The sequence below is a fragment of the Rhinoraja longicauda genome, chromosome 16, assembly GCF_053455715.1.
Source record: "Rhinoraja longicauda isolate Sanriku21f chromosome 16, sRhiLon1.1, whole genome shotgun sequence".
Lineage (NCBI taxonomy): Eukaryota > Metazoa > Chordata > Chondrichthyes > Rajiformes > Arhynchobatidae > Rhinoraja > Rhinoraja longicauda.
In genome coordinates, this window is record NC_135968.1 from 14600444 (window position 1) to 14622773 (window position 22330).

General features: G+C 42.2%; 1 protein-coding gene across 3 annotated transcripts in view; it reads right to left on the reverse strand.

Annotated features, from left to right (window-relative positions):
- The window catches only part of LOC144601244 (catenin alpha-3-like), a 928496-nt gene extending 908110 nt beyond the window's left edge, over window positions 1–20386 (reverse strand). For 2 of the 3 annotated variants that reach the window (XM_078413253.1, XM_078413252.1), the window contains exons 1-4: window positions 20285–20353; window positions 16706–16898; window positions 5814–5980; window positions 5603–5722 (exon numbers count right to left, since the gene is read on the reverse strand). In XM_078413253.1, coding sequence (XP_078269379.1) covers window positions 5603–5722; window positions 5814–5980; window positions 16706–16898; window positions 20285–20353 — 549 coding nt within the window. Of the gene's footprint in view, window positions 1–5602; window positions 5723–5813; window positions 5981–16705; window positions 16899–20284 lie in introns of all 3 variants that reach the window. The other variant, XM_078413251.1, reaches the window with a different exon arrangement.
- Between the last annotated feature and the right edge of the window lie 1944 nt (window positions 20387–22330).

Here is a 22330-nt window from a genome sequence, read left to right on the forward strand (position 1 = left end):
CCAATTCTTTTTCTCCAGAGATGTTGCTTGACCCGCTGAGTTACTCCAGCATTTTGTGTCTAACTCTGGGAATAGTTGGGTATCTGGCATTAGGTCACAAATGAACCATCATTTCAGTGGAAACAATTTGCATTCCTTTGATTTTTATATGACTCAAGACCTGTAGCAAGGTAGTTAACATTTATGTCCCTAAGAACTGCCAGCAATCAATTCACTTTTATTCTAACTTGTACCATAACTGTTATGTTATAGCCCAAAAAAAGAAAACCAGACTATCCATCTGGCGTTGACCAAAACATCAAATTCACACACAGCTAAGGGAGACCCAGGCCAGTTGGCCTGACAAAGTCGTCATCAAAAATGTCTGGGTACATCTAAGCATAATGAGAGAGTTGTCTCACAAATTAGTGAAGGAACAGCCCAACACGACTGCATCCTCAGAAGTATTTCTTACAATCTGCTTGACTCCTCCATCGCAATCCCTGGATACATCCTGCAGGACAGACCCCCACAAAGAGTGATTTACAGGTAAAAGGGATTCGGCCCGGGAGTGCTCAAAATTAACACCAGATCCCATGAAATCTTATGGCATCAGGTAAAAATCTAAAAAGGAACATTCCTCCCCTCAGTTGAGCGACACTTGGAAGAAGCATTTAAAGTGACAAGGAAACAGCATATACTCCACGTGATTGGGCTGGGTTTGGAAAGAAACTTCCAAATTGGACACACAGACATGTTTAATCTTACCCACAGAATAATAATTTCAGATTTTAAAAAAAATCTTTTTCAGTAAGTTAATCAAAGTGTGTTTCTTGTATTCTTTATTGACTTTGTTCTGATTATTTTACAAGTTCATTTACAAGTTATTTACACTCTACTGACCGCTGTTGTAACTGGTTCAACATATAAACATTATAGAGATATATGAGATGTTAACATGAAGTGAATCGTTGTAGTTTCTTGTTTCCTAAGGCAGGGGAGTTTAAGGTAAGAGGTGAAAGATTTCAAAGAGACCCGTGAGCAACTTTTTCCACAAAGAGGGAGGGGGTGAGTATATGGATGGAACTGCCAGGGCAAGTTGAAGAGACGTGTACAAAGTATAAAATACGTTTTGACAGGTACATGGATAGAAAAGGTTTGGAGGGATATAGGTCCAAAGCAAGCAGATGAGATGAGCTTTTTAAGGCATCTAAAAATGGAGAGAGAAATGGAATGATTCTGAAAACCATTGCTCCAAGTTCAAGGAAAGCATACAAGAAGGTGCTAAAAGCAGAGTAAAGAAAAATGAGTCTGATCATGATCAAACTAAATCTAGAGAAAATACAACAGATGATGAAAGCCATGAGAAAGGGAAAGACAAGAAATACATGTCTGAACGCTCTCGAACATTATCTAAGGAAGGCTTGCTGGAGGACACGAGAGGCAAAGAAAGGAGAGGTGAATCCGAGAACTCCTGATCAAAATCCAGAGAGACATTGCACGATGACACAAGAAGTCATGAAAAAGTCAAAGAGAATCAAAATGAATGTGGAAGCTCTCGGCCAAAATTAAAGGAAACTGTACATAAGGATGTTTGAAAAAAAGATAAACAGAACTTTGAAAATTCTCAGTCAAAATCCAAGGAAGATGGTGTGTAGGAAGGAATGGGTGAAGAAGGGTCTCGTCCCAAAACGTCACCCATTCGTTCTCTCCAGAGATGCTGCCTGTCCCGCTGAGTTACTCCAGCTCGTGTCTATCCAAGGAAGATAAAGCAAGGGAGACGAAAATAAGTAAGAGATGAGAATCTGAAAGCTCTTTGTCAAAATATAAGGAAAGAGTTGATGGCTCGCTACCAAAAACAAAGGAAAGTATTGAATTGCCTCAATCAAAGTCTAAAGAAGCTGAACATAACCAAAAAGGTATAGAGCAAAAGTATGATTCTGCAACTGCTCAGTTGAAATTGAAGGAACATTCAGAAATCGCTAGATCAAAATCAAGGGGAAAATAGCAGACAGTGCAGGATACGGAACATCCCGTATTTTGGACTAAATTGGTTTGTCCTGTACTGGACCGCCCTTGACCCGTATTAAGCCCAAACACTGTCGGCCCGGACACTGTAGGCCCGGGAGCCACTGTCGTCCCAGACAGTGTAGGCCCGGATGTCGCCTGATGGAGGTTGCATAGCAACCCGCCTCCCGGCCCGGGCGCCCACCATTGGTGGAGCGGGAGCACGTGGCCACTGACAGGGTGAGGTCGCATGGGGGGTGACGTCACCCTTTGTCCCTTATTTGGGAGTGAGGAAGTTGGCAACCCTAGTTGACATGTGCGAGTGATACATTATCAATGGAAGGAATGCTATATCCAGAATGATGTTGAAATGTTCAGTTTACAATAGGATGATGCGGAAATCCTTTGTGTTTGATAAGGGAGGGATGTCATGGTAACTGATGTTGTATTGAAATGTATCACATGTTACACCGAGTCAGAAAGGTCACAAAAGTAACAATAAAGGTCACATGGCACATGTAGGGGGAGATAACAAAAATGGCACAGGAAAAGAGCATGTTTGTATGTTGTGGTGTTGAACACGCATTTATTATAATGGGATTGAGGCAAAGATCTGACATCCACTTCACCGGTAATCACGGAGACGGTAAGGAACAGCCAGGGGATGGGTTGTGGGTCTGATCGAGCATCGCTCAGCCTAATAATCAGTCGGGCACCATTTTTATGTTAAGAGTGTGAAACGTGGTAAAGGAAGCAGCAAGCCCAATCTAACATATTTGCCACTTCTCCATATGGGAGAACCAAAATTACATTAAATTCTGGCCGTGTTATCATCTCCTATCCCCAACTGCCGCCATTCATTCAATTGCCAGAATTACAAGATTTCAATTTCTCCCCGTAATCTGCCTTTGAGATGCTCCTTAAAGCAACCTTTCAGCGTAAGCTTTACTCCGCTCTGATCTCTTTTGGCTCAATATTACATGTTATCTGATTTTTTTTTTAATGGTCTTAGAACAGATTATCATACAAAAATGAAACAATTGTGTTTTTTTTAAAACAACTTGTAACCTGGTTCACAAAGAAAAAACAATATTCAATTTGGTGAAACTAATCGTTAACATGATATAACACCTTGCCTTTTCCAGAACTCATTACAAAGTGTAGATTGTAAATTCTAAAGAGGCTATTAGGAAAGTTCGCATATTTACTTGTTTTTGTCGAGGGAAGATTCGGAAGGAAATACATATCACAGACACAAGTAACAATGCCATAAATATCGCTAAAAGAAACCCTTACCAATACTTGTATGGGTGGAATTGACGACTTTTTTGATACTTTTCAATCATTGACAGTCCAAACACCTCCTAAAAATATCGGAATTAATTTGGTTTGATTTACCAAAAATAAGTTTACTTTTCTTTCGATATTACTTCACACCAAAATTTCACTGCTGAAATTGTCGGCTCAGGAATTTATTCTAGCATCAAGGTTGCATGTTGTGGGATGAGCTAGTATACTTGAAGGCCACTAGGGCGGCTTCTTCAACAAGAGCAGCTTGTTTGGCGGATCATGTAAGCAGCTGCGCGCAATAATCGTTCGGCTTCGAGGTGCTGGTTGGGGACAGCAAATCGAGGAAGTGCGAGGCGTCATGGTAGCACGAACACTTAAAGAAACAGTTCTCAACTGGATCCATTGCCGAAAGTGACTGGAATAGTAGAACGAACTGAAAAAGACACAGTACTGGAGTAACTCAGCGGGTCAGTCAGCATCTCTGGAGAACACGGATAGATGACGTTTCGGGTCGGGTCAATACTTCAGAGCCCAGAGATGCTGCCCGACGTGCTGAGTTACTCCATCCAGCACTTTGTGCCCTTGTTGAAAACCAGCGTCCACTGTTCCAGTGAGCTGGGATGGGGTGTGCTCTGCTGGGGCAGACCAGACACAGAACTGGCAATTCCGCTAGGTTAGAAATTGCAGCAGTATAGGTGCGTATCGGCACGTTGGTGCTTAGTGTTAGAGTTAGTGTGTGGGGAACGCTGGTCAGTGCTGATTCAGTGGGCCGAAGGGTCTGTTTCCACACGGTATCTCTAAACAAAACTAAACTGTCCAGCGAGGCAATCACATTGAGCGTTCCACTAAATTCTAAATAGCATCTCCTGAAAAAAAAATCAATCGTTCCAAGGTAGATTAATCAATTCTTGGAGTTTTTACGATAATACTGGTAAAGACTGTTATTTGAAGGAGTGCTCAAGCAGACTAGCCTCTTTCAGAGGCTAAATGTCCAACTTCCCTCTTCACCACTCAAGGTGTTTCTTTGGTGTGTTATACACCTTCCAATGATGCAGGACAACATCAAACAATTAACCTTATTGTTGCTCTTAAAACTCTTAAACCATAGAAAGAATATTTATTCCTATTTCTATATGTTTCAATGAAATTATTTTCCATTCTTCTAGTTACCTCAGTGTGCCCAGATTATTCTGTGCAGGCACCCTCAAGCCAGATCATGATTTATAGCTCTAAGTTTTCCATCGATTTAAGATCCAGTGGCGTGTAAAACAATACCACCTTGTTGAATTTCAACTGCCAGAATATTTACAGTCCACACATGGGACATTCATTCCAGTTAGAAACAGTGGCTTGCAAAGCAAAATGAGTGATAATATTGACTGCAATAAATTGTGATTGTTTAGTTTGGAGATACAGCGCGGAAACAGGCTCTTTCAGCCCACTGGGTCCGCGCTGACCAGCGATCCCCGCACATTAACACTATCCTATACGCACTAGGGACAATTTTTACATTTACCAAGCCAATTAACCTACATACCTGTACGTCTTTGGAGTGTGGGAGGAAACTGAAGATCTCAGAGAAAACCCGTGCAGGTCACAGGGAGAACGTACAAACTCCGTACAGACACCACCCATAGTCGGGATAGAACCCGGGTCTGCATTCGCTGTAAGACAGCAACTCTACCGCTGCGCTACCGTCCTGTGTTAATGGAACATATCCATTGACTAATCAACATTCGACTAGTATTAATAGAGTTATTGAAAGTGGTGTAACAATTCATCGTACAATGGAACCCAGTGGAGCAATCTGCCAGGTATGAAATCTCTGGAAATTTGAACAGACAATAAGCATAATTCAACTTAACCCTGATGGTGTAGTTTCACCTGTGTTCCTGCTAAAACTACAGAAGAAATTGAATTATTTCCAGTGGAAAATGGAGCATGTAAGGTCAGAAGTAGGCCTTCCTGCTTACTCTGCAGTTCAATAAGATCAACACTAATCCTCTAACACTGTTTCAGTTTAAATTAATTTCTCAATCCCTTTGGTATCTAAAAACCTATCAGTGCCAGTCTTAAAAACATTTCCACAATCATTTGGATTAAATCAATTCAATATCTTTGGCCTACCCACATGCCTTAGTCTCCACTTTTCTTCAGAACACAACCATTATGCCTTACTTACCTTCTATGCACACGGCATGGAGACTTCTGCAAACTTGTATCTCAAATAGCTAGACTTGCTCATTTTCTGAAACCAAGGATTATCTACAATCTTGCACCTCTAAGATCATTACATTTTAAAACAAGTGCAATCAGCATTCCATACCTGTTGGCGTTTCTGAGTCAGGAAGTCTAATTTGGTTAAGTCCTGCCCAAACCTTTGGTATGCGCTGTTCAGGTCATCTTCATTTGTCACCTTTGTCAACAATGCAAATGAATTCTGGACCTGCCAAGAATGTGACAATTGGTTTAGCTCATGTTAAAACTGGACAAACAACGTAAGCTAAAAGCAATTGGATTTTTGACCATTTACTTACAGCCGTGAGGTGCTGCAGGAGATGCACAACATCAAGAATGTCTGCCAGAATCAGAAGTCGGGTCACTGCAGCAAGGAGAACTCGCGCGGCATCAACCATGCCTTCTCGCTTTGCTAAGGCACAGGGGTTATCTGTGAATTCTTTTGACGTAACTCTCATCGTTTCACCTAGAAAAGTCACATAGTTCATTAACCAGCTCTACAGGCACACTTAAACCAGAATGTTCTCTTGACTCTGGATCAGTTCCTGTGGACTGGAAGGTAGCCAATGTAACTCCACTTTTTAAGAAAGACGGGAGAGAGAAAACAGGGAATTATAGACCAGTTAGCCTTACATCAGTATTGGGGAAGATTCTTGAATCGATTGTTAAAGATGTTATAGCAGCGCATTTGGAAAGCAGTGACAGGATCGGTCAAAGTCAGCATGGATTTATGAAGGAGAAATCATACTTGACTAATCTTCTGAAATTTTTTTGAGGATGTAACAAGTAGAATGGATAAGGGAGAGCCAGTAGATGTGGTGTATCTGGACTTTCAAAAAGCCTTTGACAAGGTCCCATACAGGAGATTAGTGTGCAAAATTAGAGCACATGGTATTGGGGGTAGGGTATTGACATGGATAGAGAACTGGTTGGCAGACAGGAAGCAAAGAGTAGGAATTAACGGGTCCTTTTCAGAATGGCAGGCAGTGACTAGTGGGGTGCCGCAAGACTCGATGCTGAGACCCCAGTTATTTACAATATTAACGATTTAGATGAGGGAACTAAATGTGACATCTCAAGTTTGCGGGTGACACCAAGCTGGGTGGCAGTGTGGGCTGCGATGAGGTTGCTATGAGGCTGCAGGGTGACTTGGATAGTTTGAATGAGTGGGCAGATGCATGGCAGTTGCAGTATAATGTGGAGAAATTTGAGGTTATTCACTTTGGTGGCAAGAACAGGAGGGCAGATTATTATCTGAATGGTGTCAGATTAGGATAAGGGGAGGTGCAATGAGACCTGGGTGTACTTGTACATCAGTCACTGAAAGTAAGCATGCAGGTACAGCAGGCAGTGAAGAAAGCAAATGGCATGTTGGCCTTCATTGCGAGAGGATTTGAGTTTAGGAGCAAGGAGGGCCTACTGCAGTTGTATAGGGCCCTGGTGAGACCGCACCTGGAGTACTGTGTGCAATTTTGGTCTCCTAATTTGAGGAAGGACATTCTTGCTTTTGAGGGAGTGTAGCGAAGGTTCACCAAGTTAATTCCCGGGATGGCGGGACTGACACATGATGAAAGAATGGGTCGACTGGGTTTGTATTCACTGGAATTTAGAAGAATGAGAGGGGATCTAATAGAAACATCTAAAATTCTTAAGTGATTGGACAGGCTAGTTGCAGGAAAAATGTTCCCGATGTTGGGGGAGTCCAGAACCAGGGGTCACAGTTTAAGAATAAGGGGCAGGCCATTTAGGATTGAGATGAGGAAAAAAGAAATTCACCCAGAAAGTTGTGAATCTGTGGAATTCTCTGCCACAGAAGACAGTGGAGGCCAATTCACTGGATGTTTTCAAGAGTTAGATATAGCTCTTAGGGCTAAAGGAATCAAGGGAAATGCGGAAAAAGCAGGAATGGGGTACTGGTTTTAGATGATCAGCCTTGATCATATTGAATGGCCTACTATTGCATCTATTTTTCTATGTTCTCTGTTTCTAAACCATGCCCAACTAACTTACTCAGGGTTTGGATAAACAGGCAGAATTATTTCCGGCATCATAAATCACAGCCTCTTTAGATCATTGCTCTGATTTGGCTTTTATAGCACAAGCTAATAGATGACATCAATCGAATCCATAAGGGCAGGAAAATTAAGAGACATTGCTGTATGATAGCATAAAGTATCTTCAATAAAGACCAGGAAGGACTGGGATGAGAGTCAGATGTAATGGAATAGCAACAAAATTATAAAGACATACTTAATAGGCAAATATAGTTGATTTAAACTGCAATCATTTTTTGAAGGAATGAATTATGCTTCCATGATTGGTAAATTAAAAATAATTAGTTTGTTGCTTGCTTGTTATTTTTTTATTCCGTTTCACTCTATGGACCATCAGTATTGTTTAATTCCTTGTCAGATTGTTGCTTACCCATCATCTTTTCATGTAATAGATATTAAACCATTAAGTCAGCTATACTGTAATGACTGCAGCAGTAAGTTGGTTTCCCAGTCTAGAATTATTAGAGCCATCTTTAGAACTTTGTCAACTCAAGCAGAGTATAGCAATGATGACTGAGGCTGGGACCACAACACAGAACGACAGAACAGTACACAGAAACAAAGGAGAAAAACGGTTAAGGAAAACAAAAGCAGAGGAGGATAGAGAAGAAGAGAGGAAGAAAAGTGGGAGTTGAAGAGGTTAGTAAGGGTATAGGACAGGGGAGTAAATAGGGAATGCAAAAGGAGGGGAGTGAGAAGAGAGGTGGAAAGAAGAAAAGAATGACAGGAGGAGAAAAGGGGAGAAAGGTTAGATGCAGAGGGAGGAGAACAAACCAAATGAAAGAATGCAGAATGAGGAGAAGGATGGGTGACAGCAGAGATGAGGGAAACAAGGAGAAGGAGCGTAAAGAAGAAAATTAGGAGAGGAAGGAAAAATATAAAAGGCTGAGATAAATAGAGTATTGATCAAGGGCTAAAGTTCATTTTACTGCCTGTCCCTTTTGTCTTTGATGTTCTAGAAACTATAAGCATCAGCTTGTGATGTCTTGACAGAGCTGGTGATCTATTATTACAGAATGACTGGAAGTGGAACACAGACTTGTAGTGGAGCACAATGGTTATCTTTATACTGCGATGCTGGAGATTGCCAGTTATGTAATTATTTACTGAGCCCCAAACGTCATAAGATCATAAGTGATAGGAACAGAGTTAGGCCATTCGGCCCATCAAGTTTACTCCGCCATTCAATCATGGCTGATCTATCTCTCCCTCCTAACCCCATTCTCCTGCCTTCTCCCCATAACCTCTGACACACATAGAAACATAGAAAATAGGTGCAGGAGGAGGCCATTTGGCCCTTCGAGCCAGCACCGCCATTCATTGTGATCATCGCTGATCATCTATAATCAGTAATTTGCCTGCCTTCTCCCATATCCCTTGATTCCACTAGCCCCTAGAGCGCTATCTAGCAGATTCAGTGGGCCGAAGGGCTTGTTTCCATGTTGAATCTGTATCTCTAAACTAAACTGTAACATAACACGTACTAATTAAGAATCTATCTATCTCGGCCTTAAAAATATCCACTGAAGGCCTCCACAGCTTTCTGTGCAAAGAATTCCACAAATTCACCACCCTCAGACGAAAGAAATTCCACCTCATCTCCTTCCTAAAGGAATGTCCTTTAATTCTGAGGCTATGACCTTAGGTCCAAGACTCTCCCACTAGTGAAACGTCCTCTCCACATCCACTCTATCCAAGCCTTTTACTACCGTACCGAATAGTTCATTCTATATACCCGCCACACTCAGTGTGCAAAGGTTGCCCCTCAGAATCCTAATAAATCCTCTCTCATCTTAAACCTATGACCTCTGGATAAAAGACTGCCCAAACTGCTCGATCCTGACCACGGATGCTGCCTGTATGGAGTTTGTATGTTCACCCCGTGACCTATGTGGGTTTTCTCTGGTTGCCACGGTTTCCTCCACATTCCAAAGACGTAGAGGTTTGTTGGTAATTTGGCTTCAGTAAAATTGTAACTTGTCCCTATTGTGTGTAGGATAGTGTTAGTGTGCGGGTATCACTGGTCGGCGCAGGTTCAGTGGGCCGAAGGGCTTGTTTCCGTGTTGAATCTGTATCTCTAAACTAAAACTAAACTGTAACATAACATCCCAGCTTCTATACACAACACCCTGCCTGATGAAAGCCAATGTGCCAAATGCCACTTTGATGAAGATCAATGTGCCAAATGCCTATCTATTTGTGACGTGACTTTCAAGAAACTATGTACCTGCACTTCTCAATCCCTCTGCTCTACAAGACTCCCCAGAACCTCACCGTTCACTGTGAAGACTCTGCCCTGATTTAAGTTCGCTAAATCCAACGCCTCACAGTTATATGCATTAAACGCCATTAACATTTCTCAGGTCATTTGCCCAACTGATTACGATCCTGCTGTAATTTTTGATAACCATCTTCACAATCGACAACACCACCCACTTTAGTGTCATCTGCAAACTTGGTCAGATTAAACTCCATCTGCCATTTTACCACCCATTTCTGTAGTTGATCTGTGACAGCCTTCCTCACAGTCTGCGACCCCACCAATCTTGATGTCAAACTTACTAACCAAACATTCTTTTGCCTATGTACTTGTTCTCCAACCTTACCTAATCACTTAATGACCAGAAAAATCTTCCCTCCCCTACCCTCTGCAGCTCAGCAAGCTTCTTTTCTGTCTTTCCCAATTCCGAGAAAGGGTCTTCGACCTGAAGCATTGTCTGTTTCTCTTCCCACAGATGTGCCCTTTAGATCTGAATATTTATAGCTCTTTTTGGGTTTTTTTAATTTTAGACTTCAGCAGGGTGTTTTTATTTTTTAGATCTAATACAGCCTATTCCCCTGTCAGTCTCTTAATGTACCTAACTGGAAATCCAATTTCCATACATTCCAGGAATTAATGCTCCACATTGTTGGGGGTAATTTGATTTGCCCAGTTTATATATATCTTTAAGTTGACTCGTGTTACTGTATTACCCTCGCAACATTGATTTTGAATTTTCAACATCACCATCAACATCAACAGGGGCTCCCTGGGTGTCAAAACACCTAATGTAAGGGAATCCAGCTTTGGACAAATTACTCCAATACATGTTTTAAGCATTTTTCAAGCTGGTAATACTGATAATGAAATGTTTCATGGTATTTATCAAGACTGAATTCTGTAAATATTCCATTAACTTAATTATGGGTAGTGTTAGGGTAGTTATTCGTTTATATGACAAAATTATAGCAAGTGAATGTAGACAGATATTATGGATAGCTGTAGAAAACAGACGTTTTTGTCTTAGAGACATTGCTTTACGAACAGTTCTCAGGAAGGGAACCCTTACATAATAGACAATATATAGAGGCCCATACAAGGCATTGGGCAAAGATCGACCTATAGGCTCCCAAGTTGTCAATGGGAATTCAAGGAACAAATACGCCAGGTGACTGCAGACAGCTGCAAGACAAATAGGTTTCTCGTTGTGGGGGATTTAATTTTCCCAATGTAGACTGGGCTGCCATAGTGCCAAGGGATTAGATAGGGTGGAATTTGTCTGGTGTGTTCAGGAAAGTTCCTCAGGCAATATGTAGAGGGCTCTATAGGAGGGGGCAAAGCTTGACCAACTCTTCGTGAATTAGGCTGGGTAAGTGAGTGAAGTGTCAGTGGGCGAACCTTTTGGGACAGTTCTATTAGCTTTAAAATAGTTATGGATAAAGACAGGGCGGGCCCAATAGTTAAAATTCCAAATTGCAGCAAGATCAACTTTGATAGAATTAGACAAGAACTTGCTCAAGTTGACAGGAGAAGCTTGATTTGCGGTAAAGGAGCGTCTAGAAAGTGGGATGCCTTTAAAAATGTGATGACGAGTTCAAGATATAAATGTTGCTGTTAGCGAGAAGAGAGGGAGGCATGGATCAGGTACAGGCAGCTGAGATCAACTGTATCCTTTGAGGAGTAGAGGGGATTGTGGAAATTGGAGGTGAAAAAGGAGGCAGAAGATAGCTTTAGCAGATAAGAGTAAGGAGAATCCAAAGAGATTTTATAGTAAGGGAAAAGGGTAACTGGAGAGAAAATAAAGTGGATAGGAAAGGTTTATAGAGGAATATGCATTAAGGAGGCTGGTTGATCAATTCCCATGTAATTAGGAAAGCTAACATGACAGTTTTATTTATTGGCAGGAAAATTGAATACCAAAAAATAGGGAATTTATGCTTCACTTATAAAGAGCATTGCTGAGAGAAAGATCAGCTTGGTTTCCATATTTAAGGAAGAACATTTAGTTTAGTTTCGAGATACAGCATGAAATCAGGCCCTTTGGCCTACCGAACCCACGCCGACCATCGATCACCCATACACTAGTTCCATGTAATCCCAGTTTTGCATCCAACACACTAGGGGAAATTTACAAAACCTGCATGTTTTTGGAATGTGGGAGGAAACCGGAGCACCCGGTGAAAACCCACAGGGAGAAGGTGCAAACTCTGCACAGACTGCACCCATAGTCAGAATTGAACCCGGGTCTCTGGTGTTACGAGGCAGCAGCTCTACCGCTGCGCCGTTGTGCAGCCTGGCTGCCCAATTATTACACCAACATCTGAATGTTTGGATTGCCCGTTGAAGAAAGAATGGGCAGGCAGAGCTTGAACCACTGGAGTTTAGAGTGGGGACTTGATTGAAGCATAAGACACTGTGGGTTAACGGCAAGAAGGGAGTGAAATGTTACTGTTACAAATGTAGAGTAGAGGTTACAATTAGGTCAGCCATAATCTTGTGTAGGAAGGAACTGCAGATGCTTGTTTAAACCAAAGATAGACACAAAATGTTGGAGTAACTCAGCAGGACAGGCAGCATTTCTGGAGAAAAAGAAAGGGTAACATTTTGGGATGTCAGATATGAAGAAGGGTCTCGACCCGAAATATCACCCATTCCTCTCCGGAGATGCTGCGTGTCCCGCTGAGTTACTCCAGCATTTTGTGTCTATCTTCCGCCATAATCTTATTGTGGAATAATGTGATAATAGTGGAATATACAGTATGTGGAGAGATCGAGTGGCCTACCTACACCTGGTCCTGATTTAAATGGTTCAAATTTCTGGATCTCAGATTACCTATACTGGGCCTAGTACAGAGAAGTAATCATAAAGAAGGCATCCTGACTGTCATAGTTTGAAGAGATTTAGCATGTCACTGAATACTCGAACAAACTTCTGCAAATGCACTGGAGTAAGTATCCTGACTGGTTGCATCATGGTCTGGTATGGCAATTCGAATGCAAAGGGCTACAGAGACTGCTAGACTCAGCCTGGTCCATTATGGGCACACACCTTCCCACCACCAAAATTGCCTCAGAGTCATACAGCATGGACATAGGTCCTTCGGCTCAACTTGCCCCACACTGATCAATATGCCCCATCCACACTACGTTTGGCAGCTATGAGTTGCTGCCTCAGGAAGGCCGCATCTCACATCAAGGATCCTCACCACACTGGGCCATGACACAAATCGGGCAGGAGGTTCTGAGGTCTGAAGGTCCACACCCTCAGAATCAGGAACATCTACCTTTCTGCAACCAACGGGTTCTTCAAATGATTTGCATAAGCTTAAACCTACCTCAGCCAAGGAACATTGCTGACCGTCTTTTGCACTATCACAGATTTGTTATTTAACTGTGGGGTTTTCTGCATTCTTTTTTCTTTTCATTGAGTTGTTGAATTTATGTGTAATGTATGTTTAGTTTATGTTTTGTGCATTGTCTGAGCCTATTTGTCTGTGGTGCTGCTGCATGCAAGATTTCCTTTATACTTGTGCACATGGCAATAAACTCGACCTGATATGTTTGTTCTTATAAAAACTAATATTTTCCATTGTCCAATATCTTATCCCCACTCATGTTCGATATCTATGTCCCCTATCCTGATGTCAAATCTATAATCAATCAACACCACAACCACCCTACTTTGCAACAGCTCTGTGTCAATACAAGTGATCTCTTCATTGATCAGATTCACTTTGCACATCTAACATCATATCAACCAAGCCTCACAATCAAGGTACAGTCGAGGAATGAATAAAAATCAAAACTCCTGCTGTTTAATTCAGTGCAGCTTGCACTAATATTCCAGGAATCCCTGGTCAAACAGCACTGTGCACACTAGCTATAAATCACTCAGCATATTTTATAATTCTGTTGAATTCTCCTTTCCATTTGATGGGTCACAACATATAAGTGAGCGTATTGTACATATCTGTTGTGCGATGCCCAGAAAATTCACTGGAAATAGACACAAAAAGCTGGAGTAACCCTGGGAAAAGGGAATAGGTGGCATTTCGGGTCGAGATCCTTCTTCAGCCTGACTCCAGCTCTTTGTGTCCTTTTTCTCCAGAGATGCTATCTGATCCGCTGTGTTACTCCAGCGTTTTGTGTCTGTCTTCGGTTTAAACCAGCATCTGCAGTTCCTTCCTACACATTGGAAAGTCTTGCTTTGCATGTGCATGTTATGGCTCCATTAATGTTTTTTTGGCACCACTGTGCCGCAAAATTCAGTAGTACTCAAAGTCCAAAGGAGGATGACAACAGGCATGGTGGGTGGATGAATGATGGGGGCATGGTAACTGGAGCAGGGCAGGATTGTCACCAGGTTGGAAAGTGATGTTTGTGAGGATGTTGGGCGATATTGAAGCCTCTTGAACAATCTGTCGGCAATTCCAAGCATCAACCATGTAATGGCACCCCGGACCGCTTGACCTTATGGCAATGCAGGCTTCACATGTCTCATGAAACAATTTCCAACAAAGGACCTGAAACTTTGTTTCTTTTTCCCAATGATGCTGCCTGCCCTTCTAAGCCTTCCCAGCATTTTCCAGTTTTGGTTCACAATGAGTAAGGGCACAATGGACCACATGTGTGAATGAAAACCACAGTAGCAGCTGCCCATCAGGATTTGCTCACCCATCATATACATGAAGAGCCTGGGAAGAAAGTTGTGGATTTTGCAATTAATGTGGTAAGTTTCTACTGTAGCCGAAAAAAGGGATTGTGGCGCATATCAGTGTTGTGCCGTGCAATAGAATTTCGAAATCGGTTAACTTTAAGATCACTTGGAAAAGGCCAGATTCCATCTCAGCCCATTTAGGGAAAACTATCTGCTCCTTCAGTTTCTGAGACACTCCACTTCAATGTGATTAGAGAGACCAGACCACTTACTGCATTCCAACCAAAGCTGAACACTACCCACACTCCAATCTCCCACAAGCTGCCAGCAATGGCACCTATATTTAGAAGCATGCGTGGGCTGCTCATATTTCATTCCTTCCTACAGAAAGACATTCATATTAATGTGCCAAGTTACTGCCATGAACAGCAAAGTGCTTTGAGTTAAGCATAACAAATGTAGACAGATCCTCAACATAATACAGAACTCAGACTGGTGCCCCAGATAAAGGTCAAAATACTTGTCTGACTTTGTTTCAGTTTATTGTCCATAACATGAGTGTCACTGGTAACACCAACACTTGTAGGGTCTTTGCAATTCCCCTTGAGAAGATGGTGGTGAGCTGTCTTCTTGAACCACTGCAGACCAACTGGAGAATGCATTTCTACTGTACTGTACACGGATAGTTCCAAGATTTGAACCCAACAGTGAAAGATTAACAGATATGTATTTCCAAGTCAGGATGGTATACGAGTTGGAAGGGAACCTGCAATTGATGGTGTTCCTATGCATCTGCTGCATTTACCTTCTTGGTGAAAGAAGTCACAGGTTAGGGGGATGGTGTCATTGACCTTAAACATTGATTCTCTACCTCCACAGATGTTGCCTAACCATTTGTGTATTTCCGGCATTTTTAAATTTTGTTTCAGATTTCCAGCATCTTAAGGTTTTTCCAGGGATTCATTTGAGGGGAAGGTACTGTTGTGAACAACAACAGTGTTTACTTTTTGCGCAAGACCTACTAGCAAAGACTCCATTGAGAGTTGTAGATACAACTTTAATTATCACCAGCTAATTTCAACTGGAACTCAACACCATCGATTGCACCCTGTGAATATATATCATGGTACAAACAGTACATTTAGCACTGACAATGGTAAAACCATGATAATAATTTCATAGAATTGATTTGTGTATGCCCTGCACAACTGCAAAGGAGTGCAAAGTAATTCATGAATTAAATTCTAGTACATTTTCTAGCACCATTCAATTTCTCCAGAATCCTTACATCTGTTGCCTCATTCATTGCCTATTAAATTTTGGCTAGTGGTCCATAAGAGAAATGCATAAAGCAGCCTCATGAAGGTTAATGTTATCAGAACAATGAACTGTATCACATTATAGAAGCAAATATGTTATACACACAATTCACACATTATTCCTCATTTCATCAAAATTCTGTCTGGATTAAAGGGTTTCAGCTACAAGGAGAGGTTGGATAGACTTAGATTGTTTTCTCTGGAATGTAGAAGGTTGAAGGGAAACTTGATGGAAGTATATAAAATTATGAGAAGCATAGATAGGGTTGACAGTCAGAATTTTTTTCCTAAGATGGAAATGGCCAACACTAGAGGGCAGTAGAATACGGTGAGAGAGGGCATTTTTTTTTACACTGAAAGTAGTGGGAGCCTTGAATGCATAGGCAGGGTTGGTGCTGGAGGCAGATACGATAGTGGCATTTAATAGGATCTTAGATAGGCACATGCAAGGGCAGAGTATAGAGGGATGTAGATCATGTACAGGTAGATAAGATCAGTTTAACTTGCATCATGTTTGGCACAGTTTCGTGTGCAGTTTCAGGGACAGTTTCCTCCCAGCTGTTATCAGGATCTGGCTTTATCTTGCATTAAACGTTATTCATGTAATTCCCTTTATCATGTATCATGTATCATGTACACTGCAGATGACTCGATTGTAATCATGTATTGTCTTTCCGCTGACTGGTAAGCACTTAATAAAAAGCTTTTCACTGTACCTCAGTATACATGACAATAAACTAAACTATACTAAACTAAAACCAAACAAACATTGTGGGCCGAAGGGCCTATTCCTGTGTGTACTGTTCCATGTTCTATATTCTGTGCAATAAGTGGCTATCGAAAATACTTTACTCCAACGTGCGAGGTATGTTTAGGTGAACATTACATACAGCATTCTCACCTTCTCTACGCACATCCTGAACTGCTTTAGCAAGTTCCATCTTCAGATAAGTGCTGTCCTTGGCAATCTGATCCCCCTTTTCAATCAGGTTATTTGTGGCTTCTTCCACTGATGCCAGAAGTACACTAGCTCTCTTTGATCGTCCCTTTTTCTTCTTTGAGGGATCTCTGACGCAGTTAACTAAAGTTGTGACCTAGATTGTAAACAACAGATTGCATTTTCAATGCAGTAAAGTAGCATACCGAGATACAGAAAAAACTCCAATAATCTGGCACACTCAGGACTCTGGTGCTGCTTGACTAGCAGATTGTCTAGTCCATTGCATATTGCAATATTACTTCTATTAATACACCAACACATTTAATCTAGATTTAAATGTCATACTGTAGTATAATAATTTGTTTAAAGGGTGCATGAGAAAGGGGCCCTCATGTGTGAGAATGGTTCCCAGTCCGTTTAAGGGGTATGTGAGAACAGTGTCTTCAAAGGAAGTATGGCGTGGGGCTCAAGATGTTTAAAGGGTTAGATCATAGAACAGAATAGCGCAGCATAAGAACAGGCCTTTCACCTACAATATCTGTGTCAAACAGGCCTTTCACCTACAATATCATGTGCCACGGTCATCACTTATCTACCTTTACATAACTCATATTCCTCCATACATTGCACATACAAATCTTAAATACACAAACGTATCTGCTTCAACCACCTGGCAGCACATTCCAGGCCCTCACACCATGTAAAAAAACTTGCCCCACACAACATATCTCCATAGTAATTCTCACCTCACCCTATCACAGGCATTACATAGAAACATAGAAAATAGGTGCAGGAGTAGGCCATTCGGCCCTTCGAGCCTCTTTTTATCCTGCCCATTTTATCCTACGCATCTCTTCACCTCTGCAACTGAAACGCCACTTGGTTTCTCTCTTTTCCAATCATAACAAAGGGGCTTATCCTGGAATGTTAATTCTCTTTTTCCTTCCTTGGATGCTGCCTGACCTGCTGAGTGTTTCCAGCATTTGGTGTCAGTTCAGATTTCCAGCAGCTGCAGTTTTATTTTATTTTCATGGCCTGCAATTGTTTATTGGTCCCTTCCTCCCTGATCACACTACAGCACAATGTTCTCCAGTTCATCTGGAGCACTTCTTGGATCTGTCCCTCCAGCCTTCCCCTGTCCTCGAGCAACCACAGCTCCCCCTGGTCTGTTCAGTTCAGTTTATTGTCACATGTACGAAGGTACAGTGAAAAGCTTTTGTTGCTTTTCTGTTGTTGGTCTGTTCCCTTCATCCTACTTATCTTGGAAAGCCTCCAGCAATCCTCCAAAACATCCACGACTGATCTCCCCTTCCTCCTGGTTACCCCAGGAGGGTCTCGAATAAGGTGGGCAGAAGTGGTGCAAATAATTGTGGAAAAAATGGTCATGATATCTTGCTAGGGCAATCCAAAATTTCTGTTGGTGAGTATCTAAACCCTTTTCATACACACCACATTTCATTCTTTAACGAACTCGTGGACTACGACCCTATTTCGAGGTTCCGCCACTCAGAGAAACACCTCACAGCATCCTCCCTGTCAAGTTCCCTCAGAATCTTCAATATTCCCCACTCTAATAATTAAGTCCGATCTACACGATCTTTCCTCATAACACAACTTTCACAAACCAGAAATTAATTTGGTCATCTTCTGTGCATCACTTCCAGTGTAAGTATACCCTTATAGAAGGAGATCAAAACTACATCGTGCCTGAGGCTCAGTATGTGCAGGTAATCTCTGATACTGCTATTCATTAGGCTGGCTTCGAAGCCTCTTGTAAAGTCAACTCATCATTTTACCATTGTGCAACTTGGGGAAGCTGGCAATAGTTGTCTTTTGTGACTGGATGCTGAGTTAGCCAGTTATAGATCCACGTGAATATAAAATCATGCTATTCAGTGAAATCAGAGTAGCTGTATACTATTTCAGCGACTCTGCAGTTTGTCAGCACTTTGTAGGCACATGCTCCCTACAAACGTCCTGCAAAATGTAATTGTTAAGCATTGCCAAGAGATTTGAAAACAAAGCATATCGATGTTTATAGATTGCTCTTTTTGTCTACAGCTACGTTCACTAAAACAACAAAATCTTTGATATTCCTTTTTCTTCTTTACTAATTGAGGGGTGATGGACTGAAATATAAATGGCCCCATAATTCCATAACCACGATCCAAAGAGATCATGTTGTGAGTAATATGGTGTGGGTTGGAGAACAGGAAGAATGTTGTCACAATGGTTCAATGGTACTTTATTGTCACACGTACACTGCGCAGGGAAATTGTTTTCGCATAGTTCACGTGTATATGAATTGCCATATTTTGGCACCATTTGCGGAAGTCCAAAGTCCTGTCCACGTGTTCAGTGCTGTGGAGCAGCTACCAATCCAGGTTAGCCCCAGGCCGGTGCTGGACCTCTTCTGTCGCCCTCGACCGGCTCGGCCCACGAACCGACATCCCATTCCTCACCAGACCGCCTCTGTGGCCCAGGGTAGCCGACCTTGGAGGCGATACCTTGGTCCCTCTCCTACTGGCCCACTCCTCACGTCCGTCATCGCCAGCGGCTCCCTCCTACTTGATTCTTCGGTCTTCGGAGCCAAGATCGGCAGCGTCCAAGCTCCCCACAACAGGCAGCAGCCTGCCAGGTCCTTCCTTATTTGCGGCAGCATGCCGGGCCTACCCATGGGCAGTCTTCCAGGTCTTCCTTCAAGCCAGCTGCTGGCACCCTTACTGACTGCAGAGGAGCCCTAGGTTTCTGTGGTTGATGGTGGGGATGCTTCCTGACAATGTACAATTCCACAGGATTTTATCTGTGTGTGGGTGCATTTAGATTTATTCCAAAACTATCCCGGAAAGATCTTAACTGGTGCAGAGGGCCAAATAGCGCTCTTAGAAACAAGCAGAGCTCCATCAACAACTAAATTTTCAGCATCATTCTTAATGGAGTTTGCGGATTAATTAGAGTTAAGGTGAACATTTTCATCATCCCACCAGACTTATTTCTCTTCAACCGAGTGATGAGTCTCAATTTCCTCAGTTTCCTCCTTTTATATCTCCATCTCAAAGAATACTAAGTTTAACATGATACTGAGTTTTTTTCATTCTGACAAGGAATCTTCATCTCTCCCAATTCCTGGCGGCATTGAAGGATCGACCTGGCCAAACGTAGCCGTGGTGTTTTCCACCGCTCCTCCGCCATTGCTCCACCATTTTAGGCCGTGTGCAGTCCACGTGTTCTGCTTCTTAGAGCGATGCCCACTCCATCCGAGCCCTAGATTGTTGCTGGATCTCCAACGGTTTTTCCAAAGTTATGACAGAAATTCAGGACCCGAGAGCACAGAGTTCTAACTTTGGGCCAGCAAAGTATCAGGCCGGAGAGCATGGCATTATTTTTGTTGTGGGAAAATTTAGTGGGGGACGGTGATGGAAGGAGCAATGGGTTTATGATGATTTTGCCAAAATTTCCTGATTTATAAAAGTATAAAAGATCTTTATAGCAGAGCAGCCTACATGTGCTGATGATTTGTTAGAAAATGCAAAGCCTAACCTGCAATATCAAAGGCTGAATCAATCTTTCCACTGTTAAAGTTTTGATCTGGAGGTCCTTTGTGTCCATTTTCAGTGGAACATTCAGGGCCAGATATGACATTTTGCCTGCAAACAATAAAACAAAACTTAGATTATATTACAGACCTTTAACTTTACAATTGGGTCTTTGTGTTCACAAGTTAAATAAAATAATATGGTTTACTGCAATTAACACAGTTATAATAAAGCCACAAAAGTAAAAGGAAATCTGAGTGCTCAGCCATCAAACAAAATATAAATGCCAGTGGACAATGTTACAAGGCTGCACATTTGGCACCAGGAAAGGAATAACTTCAAACTATTTCTGAGTTTGCTTGGCCTCAAGTTGGTGTCTGAACCAAGTCTTAACTCTGCAGGTTCGGTGCCCATGGAGGGAGTTCATATTCAGCACAAAATTCCACTTGTTGCCTTCTATCTTAGAGGACAATTTAATATATTTCTTCAACCCAAAATCTTCACGTAGGACTGCAAGGCTGTGGGGAGGTCATTTCAAGGTCAGCACAGTCAAATCTATTACAAATCTCAAATTGTGTACTACAGAGGCAAATAAATAAATGATGGGTCTTTGTCCCAAACATTATGGAGGGCATTGTATGACAGTGGCATTTAAGAGGCTTTTGGATAAGGGAATGGAGGGATATCGATTTTGCGCAGTTAGATAAGAAATGTTTTGTCACCATGTTCAGCACAGACATTGTTCTTGTACTCTACTATTCTATATTCTATGCCCCGACTTCTATACTCAGTACCCTGACTGATGAAGGCTAACGTAACAAAAGTCTTCTTTACTTTCTAAGCTTTCTCTCTACCTGTGACACCACTTTTCAGGGAACTGTATAACTGCATGCCAAGATCCCTCTGCCCTACAAGAGCCCGATCATTCACTGTCACTGTTGAGTGCCACCTTTTTGTTTGATAATGTTCCAGTAAAGTGTCTGAGATTTTTTTACCACATGAAAGCTGCTACATAAATACACGTTGTCATGTTGTTGTTGTGCATGGCTGCCTGTACAAGAAGTGTGCATCAGTGCTTGGAACAAGACCATAAGAATGTGCATGACAGTACAATAATTGGAACTCTCTGACTACTGTAAGCATGCCTGGGATATCATCAGAAGTGGAAAAGAATACATACTACCACTGTCAGTGCTGTGATTGTGTGGGTGGCATTGGATGTTCATGGCTGCTCGTAGCACCCTGACCAATTCCACAAGTGTCTCTGCCAAAGGGAGAATGTCATTGTGTATGTCTGAGGAGAGCGCGAGAGACTGTCTTTGTGAGTGAGTGATTCTCAGTGTGTGTGCGTCTTATGAGAGAGAATGTTACACAGAGTGCTAGTCTATTTGGCTGTGTGTCTATCGTAAATCATGCAGTGATCATGGATTTTCTTGCCCCAAGTCCCTATCGGAGGGGAAAACAATTCCGGTACAGTACTTATTCTGAATGGCTTTTTACTGATGATAACGGGACAAGTTACTGACGCCCTTTACCGCAAACTGCTGTGCACAATGGAGGGAAAGCAAACTCACCACAATCGCTCGCTCAGACTTGTAGAGAAGACTAGAGTTGCAGTGTGCAGAAAGTTTTAGCTGACAAGTCCAACGGTCCTGTCGACAAGCTTTAATCCACAGATGGAATAGCGGGCTACTCAGAGGACAGGAGGCAGTGCCGAAACAACTGGGCAGAGCGTAGCTGCTGGAGGGTCAACAGTAAAAGAAGGAGATGTAATCCGGAATGGGAGGATCAGTGATAAAGGAAGGACCTGTGATACGACAGGGTCAGCTGCAACAGGAAGGGCTGCTGCCGAGCAGAGGCAGCCCTGCATAAACAGCTGTTGCGGGATCAGCTAGACAAATGGGACAATTACCAACAAAGATGATCTCTGCTTACTCATGACCCCAGAGACAGCAACACAACGTGATCTGTGAGAGTTTGAGCAGTTCTTAGGATGAGATGGGGGAGATGGAGTCCTAGAATTGGGTTAAGCTTCACTGAGGAGGAATCT